The sequence below is a fragment of the Diabrotica virgifera genome, chromosome 7 (assembly GCF_917563875.1).
Source record: "Diabrotica virgifera virgifera chromosome 7, PGI_DIABVI_V3a".
NCBI lineage: Eukaryota > Metazoa > Arthropoda > Insecta > Coleoptera > Chrysomelidae > Diabrotica > Diabrotica virgifera.
The window spans coordinates 235,161,972-235,184,821 of record NC_065449.1 but is presented as its reverse complement, the minus strand read 5'-3'; the positions used below and the strand labels follow the sequence as shown (position 1 = coordinate 235,184,821).

General features: G+C 32.7%; 1 protein-coding gene across 2 annotated transcripts in view; it reads left to right on the top strand.

Moving 5' to 3' along the window:
* LOC114325707 (putative inorganic phosphate cotransporter) overlaps positions 1-22,850 on the top strand; it is a 35,083-nt gene that overhangs the window by 4,510 nt on the left and 7,723 nt on the right. For both annotated transcript variants that reach the window (XM_028273837.2, XM_028273838.2), the window contains 5 exons: positions 5,613-5,925; positions 11,108-11,328; positions 14,624-14,773; positions 19,889-20,021; positions 22,254-22,498. In XM_028273837.2, the coding sequence (XP_028129638.1) occupies positions 5,613-5,925; positions 11,108-11,328; positions 14,624-14,773; positions 19,889-20,021; positions 22,254-22,498 (1,062 nt within the window). The remainder of the gene's footprint in view (positions 1-5,612; positions 5,926-11,107; positions 11,329-14,623; positions 14,774-19,888; positions 20,022-22,253; positions 22,499-22,850) is intronic.

The window sequence follows — 22,850 nt, the reverse complement described above, 5'->3', positions numbered from 1 at the left end:
TATTTCAAGAATAATAACGAAAATTTATGTAGTAAAATTATACAAATTTTCTATTGTTCCTTGTTTTACAACTACAGTTAAATCGTAACATAATTGTTGTGAAACGCATGAGTAGTGCGGAATGTGACTGACATTAAATATAATTTTGTTATTTATAAAACGCCACTGATGAAAGGAAACCAAGTTAGAGGTAAAAGAAAATAAGAAATGTGAAATGACATTTTAGGGTTGTTATAAGTTACAACTTTCATTTGTTTATTTTTTACTTTTAGTAATATATGTGGACAGAGAACTAGAGAAGTAAATTGAAGGTTATACAGCAAAGATACTTCGCTGAATAAACAAATCAGCACGTGTTGTAATTATAAAGGTTATGTTACCGTAAACACCACCGCGTTATTTAACATTCTGCGCAGAAACTCGCGCAGTTTTCTCTGAAAACTTTCCTGAATACAGAACAGGTTCTAAATTTTTATATTGAAAATTATCATGGGAAATTTCGGTGTAAATCTTGTGTTTTACATCTAATATATTTATTAGATAATTTTTCATGGTGGTTGTCAGCGTCAATTTCGAAGTAAATCTCGGTCATGTAAAACGGCTTTTAGAGTGAAATCTGTAAACTGACTTCGTGTCAAATTAGTTTTAAGATTTAATAATATTTCAATATATGTAATCGACCTTACCATGTGGCTTCTTCTTCTTATGGTGCCTATTTATTCCGGATGTTAGCGATCAGCATGGCTATCCTAACTCTACTTGCTACTATTCGGGATAGTCCGGTTGTCGAGGTATTGAACCACTTTCTCAGGTATTAAAGCCAAGATATTCTTCTGCTCCCTGGTCCCCTCTTTCCAATTGCTTTGCCCTAAAGAATGAGTTGCAACAAACAACAATATCTCTGTTCATTCCTCATAACATGAACAAGAGACTCTAGATTGCGGTCTTGGATGGCGTTAATTATCTCGCATTTCTTGTCCATCCTACGTAGGACCTCAGCATTGCTCACACGAGAATTCTTCACTGACGAAATTCTTAAAATGCGTCTGTAACCCCACATCTCGAATGCCTCGAGTTTTTTAGTAGAAAATACATAGCACCTGATGTTGGCTTCTTCGTCTTCCTCTTAATCCTTCAGTAATTCAACTTTGGACATAGGCCTCCCCCAATTCAATCCAGGGTTGTCTATTTTGCGCCACCTGTTTCAAGTTGTGTCCTCCAAACTTCTTTGTCACCAGCCCATCTAATTTGTGGCCTTCCTCTACTTCTTCTTTCTAACCACGGTCTCCATTGTTGTATTTCGTGATTCCATCTTTTACCTTCAGTCGGGAATTGTGTCCTGCGAAGCTCCATTTTAATTTGGCAGCATGTTCTTCTGCGTCTTTTACTTTGGTTTTGCTTCTAATCCATTTATTTGTTTTTTTGACTATTAGCCTCACCCCGAGCATTGATCTTTCCATCGCTCTCTGAACCTTTACTATTTTATCCATATTGGCCTTGATGAGTGTCCACGTCTGTGAACCATACGTAACTATAGGAAGGATACACTGATCGTAAACTCTGGTTCTCAAATATTGTTCTATTGTAATGTTTTTCAAGACCCAACTCAGTTTTCCAAATCCTGCCCAAGCTAACCTTATTCTTTTGGAAATTTCGGCGGTTTCATTTCCTTTGTTAACTTTCATTATATGTCCCAGGTAGATGTATTCGCGTACTGTTTCTAAATCTATGTCATTCAACGTTATTTTTGTAATTTTCGGAGTATTCGTCATTACTTTTGTTTGTTTCAAGTTCATCTTAAGACCCACTTTTTTCGAAGCTTGAAATGGTTGCGTCATCATGGTCTGTACCTAATTCTTCGAAACTGGAAGCGAATATTACAATGTCGTCAGCATATCTCAAATGACTCAGTTTTCTTCCATTAACATTTATTGCTTTATCTACCCAGTTAATGTCTCTGAACACGTCTTCAAGTCCCAGTGTGAACAGCTTTGGTGAAATAACATCTGCCTGGCGAACTCCTCTGTTGATTGGTATAGCTTTGATTTTCTCATCTATTTGTATTTTCATTGCAGCTTTCTTATAAATATTATGTATCAGTATTCTGTATCGAGAATCTATCCTGCAGTTGTTCAGATCTCTCTCTATTGCCCAAAGTTCTATGGAGTCGAATGTCGTTTCATAATTAACGAAGCCAATGTATAAGTGCAAGTTACATTCATTGGCTTTCTCTATATGATGTTGGCACCAAAGATAAATAGAGATTTTGGTACCAAGAAGTCGTAAATCGTGACTCCTGAGAAGATTATGAACGCTGATCTCGCTTTTCCTATGCGTTGTCTTATTTCACTTGAGTGGTCCCACTGGCTGTTTATGTTGGTACCAAGGTATGTGTAGCTGCCCCCATGTCTATTGCTAGTTGGTTAAACAAAAGCCGTGTATTTAATATTTCGCGCTTACTGACTACCATGTACCTACTTTATTTTTTGGTTCATAAAGAGATCAAGTCCATATTCTGTACTTACATTTTATCCGATATACGCGACATTATTCTTTGTACCATGTAACTAGTTTCTATTAACATTAAGAACTTAAGACGTTTTCTGAATAGATATTAAGATATTAAGATTGGCGTGGGCAGCGTTTGGAAAGTTAAGATGGATACTAAAAACCACCAAGATACAACAGTATCTAAAAACCCGTGTATTTGACCAGTGAATCCTTCCTGTTCTGACTTCTGGCTCAGAAACATGGACATTAACAAAGGCCAACATAAACAAAATTGAAATAACTCAGAGAAAAATGGAAAGATCCATGTTGGGAATAATACTACAAGACAGAAAATCAAACAAATGGATAAAAGAGAAAACAAAAGTAAAAAATGTAACTGAACATATCACATGGTGTAAGTGGAGATTTGCAGGCCACAATGCGAGACAGGAAGATAGAAGATGGAATGCTGAAATACAATTCTAGAGACCGTGAACAGGAAGAAGTGAAAGAGGAAGACTTCAGATGCGATGGAAGGACGATATTGTAAAAGCTGCAGATTTTGAATTTGAAAGATTTGGGATTTGGGGAAGGCCTATGTCCAAAGTTTGATAGAAATGGGCTAAAGAAGAAGATATTTTCACTGATGGTGGTCTAATAAGACCGAAAAAGTTCTGAAAATTTTTTAATTGATTTGGATAATTTAAATTTTATAATAAATAGATGTGTACCGTTACACATTAGAAGTTGTTTGTTTCATTTATTATTGTTTTCTTCATTGTTACCGCTGTAATTTTTTAAACATATTATGTTTGCTGTAGGTACATCTATTTATTATAAAACTTAAATTATCCAAATGAATTAAAAAAATGTCAGTACTTTTTCGGTGTTATTATAGCATTATCTGTGAAAACATCTTCTTTAGCCCATTTCTATCAAACTTTGGACATAAGCCTTCCCCAAATCCCAAATCTTTCCATATGTCTGCCCTTGGCTGCGCTTTTTCAGTGAGTTCCTGCAGCTTTTACAATATCGTCCTTCCATCGCATCTGAGGTCTTCCTATTTTTCCTGTCCACGGTCTCCAGTATTGTATTTCAGCATTCCAACTTTTATCTTCCTGTCTCGCATTATTGACTCGCATATTGACTACTGTTGGAGTGAATGCTCATCCCAAGAGTTTTATTAATTTTATTTCACCCAAAATTTTCGTAGAACAACAACTATGATCAAATTATTATTGGTTGTTCATAATATATTGGTGCAGTTTCGGTTATTTGAACAGTTTAATGAAAAATAAAACATTTTAAAAATTACTTATGCCTAAAGTATAATAGTCAACTCCCGTTTATTCGTGGGGTCAACTTCGATTATCGCGGATAACGAAAATCGCATATAAGCCATACTGGAGGTCAAATATACAGGGTGTTCCGAAAAGATTGGTCATAAACTATACCACATATTTTGGTGTCAAAAATAGTTCGATTGAACCTAACTTACCTTAGTACAAATGTGATCATATAAAAAGTTACAGCCCTTTGAAATTACAAACTGAAAATCGATTTTATTCAATACATCGAAAACTATAAGATATTTTTTATTGAATATGGACATGTATAATTCTTATGGCAAGAACATCTTAAAACAAAATTATAGTGAAATTTGTTTACCCCATAAAAAATTTATGGAGGTTTTGTTCTTTTAAACCCCCCCAAACTTTTGTGTACGTTCCAATTAATTCATTATTGTGGTACCATTAGTTAAACACGGCTTCTGAGATGCGGCTTCTTTTTTAATATATTTACATAAAAATTTTATGGGGGTTTTGTTCCGTTAAACCCACCAAATGGCCCCAAATGTATGTGTACGTTCCAATTAAACTATTATTGTGGTACAATTAGTTAAGCACAGTGTTTTTAAAACTTTTTTGCCTCTTAGTCTTTTTTTGATAAGTCACCTTTTATCGAGATCTGGCTTCTTTTTCAAAATACACCTACAAATGTAAATTATAAATACATTTTCAGATTATCAACAGGTGTCTATAATCGTACTTAACATTATACAAATATGTGGTGGATTCGAAAAATATTCAAAATATCTCGATAAACACTGGCTTATCGAAAAAGTACTAGGAGTCAAAAAAGTTTTAAAAATATTGTGTTTAACTAATGGTGCCACAATAATAATTTAATTGGAACGTACACAAAAGTTTGGGGGGTTTAAGGGAACAAAACCCCCATAAAATTTTTATGGTGTGCACGAATTTTATTTTAAATTTTTTTTTAAGATGTTGCTGTCATAAGAATGCCACATGTCTATTTTCAATAAAAAATCTCTAGGATTTTTCGATATATGAAAAAAAATCGATTTTCATTTTGTAACTTCAAAGGGCTATAACTTTTTTTGTGTGCACTATTGTATATAGGTAAGTGAGGTTCAATCAACCTATTTTTGACCTCAGAATCTGTGGTATAATTTATGACCAATCTTTTCGGGACACCCTGTATAAATAATGCAAGGAATAAAAGTAAAAATCTAAATAATTACTGTATGTGTTTATTGGCAATAAACTACAATCTTTAAAATCGTATATTTGGATAATATATCTATAATAGAAAAGATACTACATAGATCTAGTTTATAAAATAGGTTTTAATTAATATTAAAACAACTTTCTATAGAGTGGCGGATAATCCGCTGCGCGAATAACCCGCTCGCGGATAAACGGGAGTTGAATGTATTTGGGTTTTATACAATTAATTTTCAATTCAAATTCTTATAAAAGAACGTTTTGAGAACGATTACCGAAAGATTAGAAATCAAACTAAATTGATTTTAAAGAAAAATTCAGAACAATGTTACAATTAACAATGGTAATGAACAATTAAAAGAAAGTATATTCAGAATAATGTTATAGAGGTATTTAAATTATTCGAGTTTTTTACTAGAATATTTGGAAATGGAATCAGAACAATATTTTTACTAGAAAATATATAGAAATCTTGTTTACAGTGAAGTCTACTTAAAATCAAGGCTGAAGTCTACTTTTGATCCATTAGGTTTAAAATGAACAAACAGTTACTAATATAATACCAACTTTAAAACTATTAAACATTTTTTTTAGACTTTTAACTGGACCAACAAAAACGTGATTCTCTCTTCATTTTTCATTGGATATGTTCCTTTACAAATATCTGCTGGATTTCTGGTTCGTCAATTTAACGTGAAAGTATTAGCGGCCACCTCTCTGGGAATATCATCCTTTCTAGGCCTCCTTACGCCCGTTATAGCTACCCATGTTGGAAGCAAAGGTGTAATAGCGATAAGAGTGCTGCAGGGTACCACTCAAGGTTTCGTGTTTCCTTTGGTACAACATCTATTAGCTTACTGGGTTCCGCCAACCGAGAGAGCGTTTCTGGGAGGAGCTGTCTATGCAGGTAAATAGAATTTTATATGTTGTATTTTGTTAAAAAAATATTAGTAAGTAATATTTGTAGATAATAAAAATTTTCGCAAGAGTTTATGCCTCCTACTCTTTCTGCTTCGTTACTCCAGAAATCAGACCGGGCAAAAATGTACCTTTCTCAATTCACTCTTTTCTGTAATCATCATATTTACCATGTTTCTCTCATGCAACCTGAAACCCACTCGCCTCTCAAAGTCTCCTCTCTAATTTGCTCACTACTGTCCTTAGTCCTGTTTCCTGGACTTACATTTCCACAACGGTCTTAGATCGGGAATTATCTCTTTCGTCCACCTTGCCTTTCCGTTATCATTCGCCCATTCTCCTCTTCTTCTTCTTGCAGTACCGTCTCCTATCGGAGGTTAGCTACCATCACAGAAATCTTATATTTGTTGGATGCAGCTCTAAACAACTGTACTGAACTGCATCCAAACCACTCCCTTAAATTTCGCAACCAGGAAATCCTTCTACATCCCACATTTCTCTTTCCCGAGATTTTACCTTTGATTATGAGTCTTAGCAGGGAATACTTTTCCCCTCTCATTACGTGGTCTAGATATTCCAGTTTTCTCGTTTGTGTGGTTTTTTTTACTTAGCATTCCTTCTCCATCTTCAGCAAAACATCTTGATTTGGTACTCCCTCTCTCCATGGTATTTTCCACATTCTCCTGTAGCACCACATCTCGAATGCTTCAATGTTTTTGATGTTTATCTTTTTCAGTGTCCAAGCTTCCATGCCGTACAGCAGAACGGAGAAAACATAGCACCTTAACATTCTCTTTATTAAGTTTTCATTTATGTCCCGGCTGCATAGCAACTTATTCATTTTGATAAATGATTGTCTGGCTATTTCTATTCGCCTCGTTATTTCTCTCATCTGGTCACTAGTATCAGTGAACCAAACCCATAAATATTTGTAGAGCGTAAGTATCTCTTTTAAACATTATTAGTTAATGGTTAAATTCACATTGGTGTATAGCTTCTTTGTTACAAACATAAATTTAGTCTTTTTGATGTTAAATTTTAGCCATACTTGTTGGTATACAGGGTGGTTCATCTTATCCGCCTCGGTGTCTGTACGAAAAACCACTTGATATTTAAAAAAAATTTCTTCACAGTAATATACAGGGCCATTAATACTACAATAAAAATAATGTGAATTATACAGGGTGCTCCAAAAAGAGTGGTATATCAAAGTTATATTTTTTCTTATGGAATGCCCTATATATGATGACATTACTGAATTGACCTTTAAAAATAAGCTATACTTTCATAAGGGTTCCCTATACCTAAATACAGGTTGTTTTGATTTATTCCGATTTTTATAAAAATGTAAGGTTTTAGAAAAAAATAAATATCTACGAATCTAAGAATCAGTAACAAATTCTTTCTTGGATCTTAATAATTCACTATTTAACATACTTAAGCAGATGCTTATTGCAACAAAGTTTCTTACAGGGTGGTCAAAATATGAGATTGTCCTATTAACAAATTCAAGCTGTAATAACTTACTTAATTTAAATGGAATACCCTATATCTTACTAGTCTATCGCGTAGAAAATATACTTAGCTTTCAATTTGTATTAGGTTCAATTCCTATACCTATCTCCCTTCATTTGTAAATATTTAAAGATTTATTAATTTGCAAGCTTTAAAAATTAGAATTAAGTAAATATGTCGTGGTTACATATGTACAACACATCACCAACACCGGCAATATACTTAGACATGATACTGTCATTTATAGATCTGACGCGAGAATTTTACTGTCGTTGCATTTGGTTGTTTTTTTAAAGACAGATCACATGCTATAATTTTTTGTGACGGATATTCCTGAGTTGGGGTTGATTTCATGTAATCGAATGAACTATCTTTCAGTAAGTCGTCCCAGGAACGCTACTCATAAATATTGGCAATATCATTTTAAAGTCTTCTACTTTAAAATGTATAATATATGTCTAAATTGCCAATATAAATGAGTCAGATTAAATAAATTATTAGAAGAATTTTTTTGCCTAGCAACAACATTTTTGTTTATTTAGTAATATTTTGTATTTTGACAACGGCACCCGATTTGGGCGTCGAAACATTAATAAAATTATTTTTTTCATTTTAATTGTGGCTTATTTCCCATATAAATAATTAATCATAAAAATGCCACAAGTAAATAGCTTCAGAACAACATGATACTGTCATTAATACAATTTTTATTTTTATCATGTAATCACACAGAGTGTTGTATTATTTTAGTTGATTTTGGCCTACATGTGACATTGAATAATATGTTTATATTTAACTGCATATCCTATATTACATGCCGTATTCTGGAAGATATGTAAATTATATTTCATTCCGTATAAGTATTTTCCATACCTTAAACCAACGGTTATTAAGTAAATTTAAGAACACCACTTTTTGTTTGAATCTTTGAATCGCAATTACAAACAATTAAATGCAATGGCTACTATGACGAAAACGAGCCTATTGTACAAAAATATGTAAAAATGGGTATTTACCGAATAACATGGGAATTTACATTTACAGAATAACATGTGTATTGAGAATGTTTACATGGAATTGAAGAGATTTTAAATATCTTTTATTATAAAGAATAGAATATCGACTATGCCATTTAAAATAAAAACACTTTGTGTGATTAAATGATAAAAATTTGAATTTTATTAACGAAAGTATCTTGACTAAGATATTTAAGTATATTGCCGGTGTTGGTGATGTGTTGTACATAACCACGACATAGGTACTTAATTCTAATTTTTAAAGCTTACAAATTAGGAAATCTTTAAATATTTAAAAAATGAACGGAGATAGGTATATGAAACCCTAATAAGAATTGAAAGCAAAGTAAATTTTCTACGCGATAGATTGGTAAGATACAGGGTGTTCCAGATAAAATAAGTAAGTTATTACAGCTTGAACTTTTTAATAGAACAATCTAATATTTTGACCACCCTGTAAAAGATAGGTATAGGAAACCCTAATATAAATTGAAAGCTAGGTAAATTTTATACGCGATAGACTAGTAATATACAGGGTGTTCTATTTAAAATAAGTAAGTTATTACAGCTTGAATTTGTTAATAGAACAATCTCATATTTTGACCACCCTGTAAGAAATTTTGTTACAGTAATCATCTCTTTAAGTATGCCAAATAGTGTATTATTAAGATCGAAGAAAGAATTTGTTACTGATTCTTAGATTCGTAGATATTTATTTTTCTCTAAAACCTTACATTTTCATAAGAATCGAAATAAATTAAAATACCCTGTATTTAGGTATAGGGAAACCTTATGAAAGTATAGCTTATTTTTTAAGGTCAATTCAGTACTGTCATCAGATATAGGGCATTCCATAAGAAAAAATATAACTTTGATATACCACTCTTTTTGGAGCACCCTGTATAATTAATATTATTTTTAGATTGTAGTATTAAAGGCCCTGTATATTTCTGTGAAGAAATGTTTTTAAAATATCAAGTGGTTTTCCGTACAGAGACCGAGGCGAATAAGATGAACCACCCTGTATAAGTGTTTATGTTTTCCAGCAAATACTGTAAATTTGCTAGATGATCTGTTATTATTAGCGAGTCATCAGCGTATCGTATATTGTTAATTAACTCTCTGTTAATGTTCATACCAATGTTTTGCTCTAGGAGCACTTGCTGACATAATATTTCGCTATATACAGGGTGTCCCGAAAAGATTGGTCATAAATTATACCACAGATTCTGGGGTCAAAAATAGGTTGATTGAACCTCACTTACCTATATACAATAGTGCACACAAAAAAAGTTACAGCCCTTTGAAGTTACAAAATGAAAATCGATTTTTTTTCATATATCGAAAACTCTCAGAGATTTTTTATTGAAAATTGACATGTGGCATTTTTACGACAGCAATATCTTAAAAAAAAAATTAAGTAAAATTTGTGCACCCCATACAAATTTTATGGGGGTTTTGTTCCCTTAAACCCCCCCAAACTTTTGTGTACGTTCCAATTAAATTATTATTGTGGCACTATTAGTTAAACACATTATTTTTAAAACTTTTTTGCCTCTTAGTACTTTTTCGATAAGCCAGTGTTTATCGAGATATTTTGAATATTTGTCGAATCCACCACATATTTGTATAGTATATGGTTAAGTACGGTTATAGAGACCTGTTAATAATCTGAAAATTTATTTATAATTTACATTTTTAGGTATATTTTGAAAAAGAAGCTACATCTCGATAAAAGGTGACTTATGAACAAAAGACTAAGAGACAAAAGTTTTAAAAACACTGTGTTTAACTAATGGTACCACAATAATAGTTTAATTGGAACGTACACAAACATTAGGGGGGTTTAAAGGAACAAAACCCCCATAAAATTTTTACGTAAATATATTGAAAAAGAAGCCGCATCTCAATAAAAACTGGCTTATCGAAAAAATACTAAGAGGCAAAAAAGTTTTAAAAACGTTGTGTTTAACTATTGGTACCACAATAATGAATTAATTGGAACGTACACAAAAGTTTGGGGGGGTTTAAGGGAACAAAATCCCCATAAATTTTTTATGGGGTGGACAAATTTCACTATAATTTTGTTTTAAGATGTTCCTGACATAATAATTATACATGTCCATTTTCAATAAAAAATCTCTAATAGTTTTCGATATATTGAAAAAAATCGATTTTCATTTTGTAACTTCAAAAGGCTGTAACTTTTTTTGTGAGCACATTTGTACTAAGGTAAGTTAGGTTCAATCGAACTATTTTTGATCCCAGAATGTGTGGTATAATTTATGACCATTCTTTTCGGGACACCCTGTATATTGAATAGTAGTGGAGAAAGCACACAACCCTGACTCACACATCGACGAATCTCAATTTCTTCGGATAACTCATTATCAACTTCTGCCATTCCCCGATCGTTTTTTCTCTCTCTCTTTCAAATCCACATTTCCATGTATCCTCCTCTAATATACCATTTCTCGCTCTGTGCACAATTCAACTTATTTTAGATTCGTTGTTTCTTTTCAATTTGAACCAGAATGATGGTGTTCACCAATTTGATATGAAATAATTTTACCTTTTGCTATTAATTTAGCCTTTTTTTAATTTGTGAATTCTTTATTAATCTATAATTTCTTGTTTTAGCAAGACCTATGGCAACAGTACTAGCCATGATTATTCCTGGCTATTTAGCAGCCAGTTCCTTTGGCTGGCCTTGGATATTTTACACCTCTAATATTATGGCCCTAGTTTGGTGTCTGTCCTTCCTTATATTTTCATATGAAAGACCTTCAACTCATCCCAATTTATCGAAAAGGGAACAAATATACATAGAAAAATCTATTGGGAATAAGAACAAGAAAAGGGTAAGTAACCTTTTTTTTTTCTTAAAGTGCCCACCTTTCAATAGAGGTTGGCTAATAAAATTGTAAACTCTTCTCTGTCTTCAGCTGTTCCTAATAGCTGTTCAAAATTTAGCTCTGTCCATTATCGGATGTTTATTAGAAAATATAGCCATTTCCTTCCTCGTTCTCGGTTTTTCTCGGTCGTTCCTCTTTTTCAACCTACAGCGGAACCTCGATAACTCGGATTAATCGGGACCCCGTCCGACCCGGATTATCGAAAATCCGGGTTAGCCGGAGAATATGGTAAAAATTAATAAAATACGGTATACTTACAGATAAACTCCGATATAATTGAAATAACATGAAATATACAAAGTGAGTCTGTAATTTGGAATAAATTCAATATCCCAAATACTAATTGTTTTTTTGAAAAATACTTAGACACGTCGACTAGTATTTCAAATTTTCTTTTTTGAGATACAATAATAATGTATACAGGGTGTCCCAATTTAGAGATATTATGACGTTATCGTTGATTTTATTAAATGTCAACATTGTCATTTTGATAGCTATTTTGATAGGGTGTGTAAAGTTATACATAACTGCAAAATATCAAATTTTTACTTTTGTATTATCTTTTATCAAATTTTTATTCTCTACCATTATTATTTACAAGATAATAAGAAATAACCAAGTTATGTCTGTAATTTGGAATAAATTCAATAATTCAAATACTAATTGGTTTCTTGAAAAATTCTCAGAGCCGTCAATTAGTATTCTAAATTGTCATTTTTTACATACACTAATAATGTATACAGGTTGTCCCAATTTAGAGGTAAGACGTCATCGTTGATTTTCTTAAATGGCAACACCATCATTTTGATAGCTATTTGATAGTAAAGTTATACATAACTGCAAAATTTCAAATTTTTATTCCCTACCATTTACAAGACAATAAAAAATAACAAAGTTATGAAACACAAGTAATCAAATATTAATTGAATTTAATTATTTCAATTAAGCAAATGCTCATAATGTTGCCCTTATTTATTGTCAAATAGTCAATGTTCAACATTATGAGCATTTGCTTAATTGACATAATTTAATTCAATTAATATTTGTTTACTTGCTTCTGATAACTTTGTTATTTTTTATTATCTTGTAAATGGTAGGGAACAAAAATTTGAAATTTTGTAATTATGTATAACTTTAGACACACTCTCAAAATAGCTATCACAATGATAGTTTTGCCATTTAAAAAATCAAAAATGACGTCATATTTCTAAATTGGGACAACCTTTATTCATTATTATTGTATGTCAAAAATGACAATTTGAAACATTAATCGACGGGTCTGAGAATTTTTGAAAAAAACAATTAATATTTGAGATACTGAATTTAAACCAAATTACAGACTCACTCATATGCACATGTCATCTAAATTACTGAAAACACATAAACACAAACCTAAACAAACGGAAGCGAACAATACAAATACACTCACAATCGGAACGATGTTACGTTATTTAAGAACAGTGAAAACTAGACCATTGTTTAAAAAAGAATTTTTTAAAGGTGCCTGTTGTTTCCTATAATTCAAGACAATTAACATCGCTCTGCCGATGCCGCCGTGTGCCACGAGTCATTTTTAATATCGTATAGTTCAAATTCCGAAAATACACATTATCTCTCAAATATTATATTACATAAATTTTTATTTTGAATCGTTGAAATGTTTGTCTGATGAAAATCGGTGCGGTTTAGCCGCACTTCCGGGTTATCGGGGGCCGACTTATCGAGGTTCCACTTTATTTACAACTCTTCGATTTATCTCCCTTCCTCCACCCTCTCTATTTGATATCGATGAGCATATGGTACGCTGATCCTTAGACATATTTGGATCATTTTTGATAATATTCCTTGGGGTCTGCATCCATGTCATATATGTCATCTATACAGGTATCACTATATCTTTCTATTTTATATGGAGGCTCATGCCAAGTGCTAAGTCTTTATCGCTTGTTACAGTTCTTCTGATTTCTTTTGATACCATTTATCTCTCACAGTAAGTTACATTTCGCTGTTTTTATGGAAACATCCATTTTCTTCGTGCCCCTTTCGAGTTCATGGCTTATTCTTTTCTTTATAGTGACGTTCTCGGCTATTGTTTCTGGAAAACGTGGGGTTTTTTGTTGGTATGTCATTAAATATGTTGGGTTATAGCAGAGAGATAATATGCTATTTACCAATATTTAATATTTTTTGATACCATAGTTAAGACAAATCATCATATCTAGTAATAATTGACCAAGGTAGTTCCCTAATTACCGGAAATTTTGATGACAGTAACTTTTATTTTGTTAATTAAGTAGAAACACTATTACTAAACAATTTATGTAGTACATTATTTTTAGAAGACTTCGCATAAACAGATTAAATTTTCTGTTTAGTGAGCATAATTTAATAAAGAATCCCTTTGATTCTCGTGCCACGCAACAATGATGATTAATAAAGCAGAAATTATTAAGTTAAGGAGAACTTCATCTTATCATAAAAAGTAAAATCGAAGGAGGCAGATGAATTAGAAAAAAGCATATACCATGACTCAAGAACATTCGCGATTGGACAGGAATACGTAGTGCCGAACCACGATTCCCATTAGCTGAAGACTGTGAACAACTCGCTAATTACCAACATCAGGCCGTTTTAATACGTTACCGAAAGAAAAAGAAGACTAGTTATTATTGTAGGAAAACTAACCTTAGAGTTTTTTCGGAAATCATAGGGAATGCTAAGATCTTTAACTGCTCATCAAACTTTCTTATTGGAGCAGCAGTCAAAAAATACAAATAGTCTTGATGGTTGCCAAGCTTTGCAAGAAGTTAAGAAGAAGAAGAAGAATTTAAAAGACGAAACTAAAACTAGTATGTACTTCTAAGAGAAATGCATTTTTGTGCATTTCTTCTAATATTTGCTTATAATATTTTTTATCTAGATGAAATAAGAATTAATGAAAACAATTATTTCAATATGTCAATTTCTTGGTGAAATGACCAATAAATGTATGTGCTTAGTGATATTTTTTGATTTCCATATGTTACAGTAAACTCATGTTCGCCGTTATTCAGCAAAATCATACAAACTGTTTAATGTTTGATTAGATATACCCCAATGGAAGGAGCGCTAAAATCGGCAACATTGCTTATGAAAATGTAGTCACATTGCATGTGCATTAGGTGGTGGCGGGGAAACAATGTTGCCATTTATAGTGCGTATATCTAATTAAAATCAAAACAGTCGGTATAATTATTTTTAGGTAACATACACACCATTCAGGGAAATATTAACATCCCCACCTTTTTGGGCTCTAACAGCAGCAGCATTTGGTTATGTTTGGGGATTTTGGACTCTCCAAAGTCAAATGCCAATGTATTTAAAATATGTGATGAAATTTGATATTAAATCAGTGAGTATATCTATTACTTTATATTTATTATTTCTTGTACTAGTACAGCGGTTCTCAACCTTTGTGAATCATGTACCACCTACAGTTATTTTTATTACTTTTGGTACCACCTATATTTTTAGATTGTACAAGGTGATTCAGTGAAACGGTACGATTCGACAACGCTGCTGACGTTAAAATAGAGGAGCCGCGGGCTTGCGACGTAAACGTTGTGAATCTAGAGAGTGTTTAGTTTAGTTATCATGTATTCTTGGTCTTGTGAACAACGCGCATTTGCTGTGGAAGCTTATTACAAAAACGGTGAAAGTTTTGTGCGTGTACAACAAGCATTTCATTTACACTACCAATTGCCGCCACGCGCTGCAGTTCCGTCTAACGTTAAGACTTGGTTTAGGAACTTTGAAAGTAGTGGTTCAATATCACAGAGAAGAGTGGCAGTGCCAGAACTGCTCGCACACCACAGAATATTGAAGTGGTGCCAAATTCATTACATGCGAGTCATCGCAGGGATCTTCGAGCCCTCCCGTGTAATGAATTTGGCACCGCTTCAATATTCTGTGGTGTGCGAGCAGTTCTCACACTGCCACTCTTTTCTGTGATATTGAACCACTAATTTCAAAGTTCCTAAACCAAGTCTTAACGTTAGACGGAACTGCAGCGCGTGGCGGCAATTGGTAGTGTAAATGAAATGCTTGGTGTACACGCACAAAACTTTCACCGTTTTTGTAATAAGCTTCCACAGCAAATACGCGTTGTTCACAAGACCAAGAATCCATGATAACTAAACTTTCCACTCTCCAGATCCACAACGTTTACGTCGCAAGCCCGCGGCAACTCTATTTTATCGTCAGCAGCGTTGTCAAATCGTACCGTTTTACTGAATCACCCTTTACTATCAAGACTTAATAAGTACTACAATTTTAATTTTTTTTGTGTTTTGTGTACCACCGCAAATAATGATATATACCACCAGTGGTACATGTACCACAGATTGAGAACCTCTATACTAGTATATTTTAAAATTTCTACTACCGAAGTTGTTGATGAGGTATATTTTATCTCCAAAAGAGGTCGAACCCAGGCCACGTTATAATAATAAATCAATAATTTAGATTTTAAGTACCCGCCTTTACTTTGCTTATAATTAAGGAATAACTCAGGCAAAAAAGTCGACGTATAGGACCAAACCTAACGCAAGTGCTGCCAAGATCGACTATTTAAGAACGACTGCGAGCACGCGGTCGCAGACCGAGCCAAGATTAATCCAAGCACCAGGAAGAAGCTTTACTCCCAGAATTGATAATAGCAAGTGCGACCTTGTCGAAACGTCGTCAAAATAATGTCATCAAGTCTCAAAAGTTTACTGCTGGACATAGGCCTGATCCCCTTGTTTCCAACCCTGACTATCCTGCGCCGCTCTCATCCAGTTTATATTTATCAAACTCATAGAGAAATAAAAACTTCAAATTGTATTCTGGTATACAATTTTTTATTAAAAACTATCTAAAAAGTCATCCAAATGGATTGCAAAACATTTTCGTTCTAATTCAGAATATCTTCAGTGCAATATGCAGAGTAGTTTAAAGCTAGCACACTATATCTAGCAACATCTACTTGTAGTCAACATATTCTATTAATATATAATGTAAACCATATATTATGGGGTTACCACTTTAAGTAGTGTGCTAGTTTCAAACTACTCTGCAAAATGCACTGAAGATGATCTGAATTAGAACGAAAACGTTTTGCAATCGATTTGGATGACTTTTTAGATAGTTTTAATAAACAATTTTATACCAGAATACAATTTGAAGTTTTTACTTCTGTATGAGTTTTTTAAACTATGGTATACCGCCAACTATTGGGATTTTCCCATTGATTTTATATTTATCCTTCTTAAATCGTCGGTCCATCTTGTAGGCTGTCGACCGATGCTTCTCTTGTTTTCTCTTGATCTCCATTACAATATTCTCTTTGTCCAACTGTCATTCCAATCTGTCATTCTGGTTGTACCCTGCTCATCTCCATTTTAATCCGGCTATTCTTTCGATGGCATCAGATACCTTTGTTCTTCTCCTGATCTCTTTTTGCAAAATAATGTGTTTTCTTAAAACCAAAAATCCAAACTAATCAACGTGAAGTCAAACTCTGAAAACCACAGAAAGTTATATTCTATGCGGCTGGAAACGCCGCCATTTTGAATGGACTCTATCTTTTGTTATTTAGTTTAATGACTTGGGGAAAATTAGTATTTCCAACAAGAGATTAAATTAAAATATCAATTTTAGAGTAACGGCAAGCCTCATGCGGTCGTTAGCCAATGAAAGGTGCGAACCTATATACAATCATGTTTATATAGTGTTATATAGTTTTTAAGGGGAAAATTTAGAAAATTAATTTATGTCAAAGACCACGAGATCATAGATTTTCATCGCCCTGTATATGGCCGAAAAATTGTAAATAGTATTAGTTAGTCATAAGCAGTGTTTCGTTGAAAGTGAAAATCGTTCAATATTAGTGTTTATATGAACGGACTTATACAAACGGTCGGATTAGAAAGTACATGTATTCGCTTTGCAGTGAACAATAGGACATTTATAAATGCTTCTTGGAAGGAAAGACGGTAAACAAACATTATTGTTGAGTTTTAGAATATATGGGGTTTTTATAGCATGTACAAACACAAAAGTAATTTGATGTCTCCTGGAATTTGACAAAATGGAAAAGTTGTATACAAAATTAATTGGTTCTTAAGAAATGACAGGCGGGATGAAATGTGTAGAGCATATGTTTTGTGATTGAATCTGGAAAAAAAGAGTTTCACTGTGTAATAAAGATCTGAGGAGAGCAGTTCAGTGTTTGAAAAGTAAGAAGTCTGTGTAAAGTGGTGAAGTTGGCGGCGGTGTAAGCAGAATCGTGTTTAAACAAAATCGTTGAGCGAGTTGAGAAGTTAAATCTCCTTGTGTCCGAAGAGATTCCTGTTTCTGTCTGGAACGAGTGGCCGGTTGGTATCAATTTGCATAAGATATCGAGCAGAGAGAGAAAACTGAGGAGAGATTTCGAGCGAGTGCTGTTGTTTGTTTGTGAAGCAGTTTGGACGAGAAGGATCGTTCGCAGCATCCTAGGAGCACGTGTGGGAGATAAAGGACTACACAATCCATGAGAAGAAGTAAAGAAGAAAAAAAAGGTTAGTCAGATTATTTGTGAAACGGAGGGAGTTGTTTTATATGACATATCATATTTGCTTATTTTTTATTGAACAGTTCTACAGCATAATTTAGTTATTCATAAATTCAAAGAAGAAATAAGTAATCTAGTCAAAAAGGTGAAAAGTTAATTTTTTTTATAATAGTAAGAACAGTCTAACGAATTATTGAAATGAAAATTTTGATAAAACAAAGAGATAACAGAATTAATGATTAATTTATTAGATAAGAAATAATTGCAAAAAAATTAAGTTTAGCATACATTTATATCTTATATTTATGGTATAGTGGATAAATAAATAATATTTATAGAATTTATATGACATTGAGTATATTTATTTTCCCTGTTTTGTCCTGTATGAAGTAAGCAACTAGAGATACTAGAAGCCACAAATCAAATTAATACATTAAAATAAATTAGCCCTGAGAATAAATTTTATTGGAAAGTTTTATTTAATTTTGGTTTTATTTTCCATAAGTAGTAACTAAAATAATTATTTAATTAATAAAATAATAATATGCTGATTATTCTCATAACAGAGAGAAAATACAGAGCATAACAATAGGTACACAGGAATAATCACTATAATGTTCTTGAACTCCTAAGTGGAGCATAGAGCTTTAGTAAAAACATGCCATCGGGTTCTATTTTGAGCTAAGGCCTACACCTCATTCCAGGACTTTCCTTGACCTCTTATCTCGTCCATAATAGATCTTCTCCAAGTCTGTGCTAGGCGACCTCTTTTTCTTTTTCCTTGGGGTTCCACTCTAGGGCAGTCTTTGCAATACTGGAGCTATTATTTTGGAGTGTGTGACCGATCCAACCCCACTTTCTGGAATTTATTTCATTTTCTACTCACTTTTGTTGGGTCAGGTGTAGTAGATCTTCGTTTCTGGTGGTGTTTGGCCAGAAAATACGAACAATTTTTCATAGACGTTTGTTAAAAAAGACCTGCAGTTTGTCGGTAAGGGTTTTCGTCACTTTCCAGGTTTCACATCCGTAGAATAGAACAGACATGACGGGTTTACTGTAAAGAGGCCGAACTCATTAGACCGAAAAGCACTTTACCGAAACCTCATTAGACCGAACAGTATGAGACCGAAAAGCAGGAGACCGAAAAGCATTAGGTACATAATACAGTGTGCTCAAACTGGATTGCAATCTGAGCAATGGTAACATCAACTTCTCTTCACCCTTTATCCAGGCTTAGGACTGGCAGCTCAAAGTACTAGCGAGTTTAGAGGTTGCTTTTTGCTTTGTTTTTTGTTTATTTTTTTCTTTTTCTTTTTACTTAGATAAGACAAATGTAATTACAACTAAATGTTGTTTGGATGGTTATTAGAAATAGTAGTTACATGGTGTTAACGTCACTCTACCCTTACTTAATTTTAACTTAACTATTTTGTTTAACGGATAAAAATTATTACATATCAGACTCTACATAATAACAATTTACATAGTCTATATAAAATAATACAAAAAAAATACAACAAACAAATAGACAAATACACAGAATTTTAGCATAATTTACTGCAATGTTTTTTTAATTTATGTACCATTTCGGTCTAATGTTATTCGGTCTAGTGAGGTTTCGGTAAAGTGCTTTTCGGTCCAATGAGTTCGGTCTACTGCTCTACTGCTTTCAGTCTAATGATTTCGGTCTAATTGTCGTGTACCGACATGACGTTTGACTGGAATATTCGGATCTTTGTCCTTGCAGAATACTCCCCAGACCTCCAAACAGGGTTGAGCATGCTGGATGCTTGTTGAGATTTTCGTATCCTCATACAAATATCGTCTTCTGTGTCTCCGTTTTCTGTTATGACACTTCCAAGATACGTAATCTAACTAATTAATTAGTAAATATTTAATAATAAAAATAACTTATTTATTTATTTCACCTTGCAGAGTGGTGCCATAGCAGCTTTACCATATTTAATGCAATTTTTGGCTGGATATGTGTTCAGTTTTATTTCGGATTATCTGCTAGGTAAAAACGTCTGGTCCATTGGTACTGCACGAAAAACTATGAACCTTATAGGTGAGTAGAAGCATCTAGTCCAGGAACCGAAGCTTTTCACCTCGTAATTTTTACAGAATGAATCGATTTGCTTGAAAATTTAAGAATAAGTAGTGGATAGTCCAAGGATCAAAATCTCTATGATGCCGAAAGGCGCTTTTATTATGGGGGTGGTTGCCACCACATCTCGGGGGTGGAAATTTTTTATTATATTTTGGCCGCAAAAGTTGATAAAAATATTCATTCTAAGCAACAAATATTCTTTACATTTTTTTGATAAAATTAATAGTTTTCGATTTATTCGCTATCGAGAGTGTTTTATATCGAAAAAATCAATGTTTTATCAATTGTACTCATTTACGATTCACTCAATTTTTGCCGTAGAAAAATTTTTTTCAACAAGTTCTTGGGAAAATGACCTACACTACCTACACTCTAAACTACAAAAAGCTACAATTTTATATTTAAACATTTTTTCGTATCTCTGACGCTAATCTTTCTATTCTGAACAAAATTGCATTTTTTACCAAACTACAAAAATTCGTTATTCGCTTTTAACTCTAGTTTTTAAAAACTAATGATTTTAAGCCACTCAAACTTCTATAATCTATTAGTAATACATAAATAAAGAAGACTGAATAAGGAAAATGACTAAAAACACCGCTAACTTACATTATTATGCTTCAAATTGGATTTCTCCTTTTTTTTTTCAAAAAAATATATTGATTTTTTAACCGCAACTTTTTTATTTTTTATCTTAGAAAGTTTGGTAAAAAAGAATTTTGTAGGTTTTTACAAGATCTATAAGCATATTATTATTAAATCTTTTAAAAATTCTCAGTCGCAAAAGAGGTGACTTTGAAAGGGTTGGTAAACATGGTTTTTGCATGTTATTACAAGTTTTAATTCTCAATAGTTCACTGAATTTTTGCCGTAAAAAATGTTTTGCAAACCATGCTCTTGAGAATTAAATAAGCTACAATTTCATTCTTCATTATTTTTTCGTACCTCTGATGCTAATGTTTCTATTCTGAAGAAAAAGCTATTTTTTCCAAACTACAAAAATTCGTTATTCGCTTTTAACTCCATTTTTTTTTAAAAACCAATCATTCTAGGTCGGTCAAACTTTTAGAACATATTAATAATACATAAATAAAGAAGATCAAATAAGGTGAATGATTAATTTTAATTAGGGTGGTGATTAGGGGGGGTTCCTTCCGATCACTTTTTCGCTGAAAAAAATAGGGACTGATATTCTTTTCATTATAAGTCACTTAATTTTTGAGCTAAAGACTTTTTTCTATTTCTGGAGATGGATATTTTTAAATACTTCAAATTAGTTTGAACAAGTTATCCTCGAAAAATGCATAGTTTCCCCGTCTTCTGACTTTGAAACTACAATATTTAGCATTTGACGAAAAGAGCTAACATATAATAAAGTATAGCTCGATTACTATTATTGGTCTTAAAGAAAATAAAAAAAAAACGGTTTTGTTTATTTTTTAAAAGGTACATTTTTGTTAAATAAAGTTGTTTTGATAAAACGAAAACTTTTGGAGTTATTAGCAGAAAACTTATTAAAAACATTGATTTTGTCGATATAAAACTAACCTGTTGTTCTATTTCCTTGTGGAATTTTTATGGTTAAATATTTAGATGGGAAATGAGCCACAATTAAATTGAAAAAATAATTTTATTAACGTTTCGAAGCCCAAATCGGCTTTCGTTGTCAAAATAATAAATACTACTGATAAAGTAGTATTTTTTATTTTGACAACGAAACCCGATTTGGGCTTCGAAACGTTAATAAAATTATTTTTTCAATTTAATTGTGGCTTATTTCCCATCTCAATAGTTAATCATAAAACTAACACTTTCGATAGCGAATAAATCGAAAACTATTAATTTTATCACAAAAATATATAGAAGGTTTTTTGCTTAGAATGAATGTTTTTACCAACTTTTGTGGTCAAAATATAATAAAAAAAATTCCACCCCCCAGATGGGGTGGCAACCACCCCCATAGTAAAAGCGCCTTTCGGCATCATGTAGATTTTGATTCTTGGACTATCCACTACTTATTCTCAAATTTTCAAGCAAATCGGTCCATTCTGTAAAAATTGCGAAGTTTTGTCCCATTACTTGGACTAATTCACCTTCCATTTTATTGGCAAGAAATTGAGTTATTGGTATATTTTCTCTTTTCTTGTGACTTATTACCCAGATATTAATTCACTTATTTTAATATTATAGGTTGTTTAGGACCAGCATTGGCACTGGTGCTACTTCAAAGTGGAGGTCCAGAGCATGCTGTAAAAGCAATTGTTTTACTAACAATAGCCATTGCAACATCTGGAGCATGCTTTTGTGGATATACAATAAATCACATTGATCTATCACCGAATCATTCCAGTGTGTTAGTCGGAATAAGTAATGGACTCGCACAATCCTGCGGGTTTTTAGCTCCTCTCTTTGTCCAGGGTGTAGTAACAAATGAGGTAAGAACATAAAATGTAATTTTTCTTACGTAAGTTTACTAAAAATGTTTATATGAATCCTAGATTTTGGAGTAAGAATAGCTATATTGAATGAAAGTAAAAAGGATTCAGATTTGATTAAAGAACAGGTCCTCTAGAGTGTGCTTATACGTTATTTCGGCGTTACCTTAGCCTCATCGGAGCATCTGTGTAGACACACTGATTTGGAAACCAATATTTTCATCTCTGCGGTGTAATTATTAAAATAATTACCAAAGATGCAACTAGCCCCATCTATGAATAGTTAGTCAAAAAAGCAGGAACTGAAATTCGATTTGTTTTCGTCTGCGCTTTTTACGATGGAAAATACAAA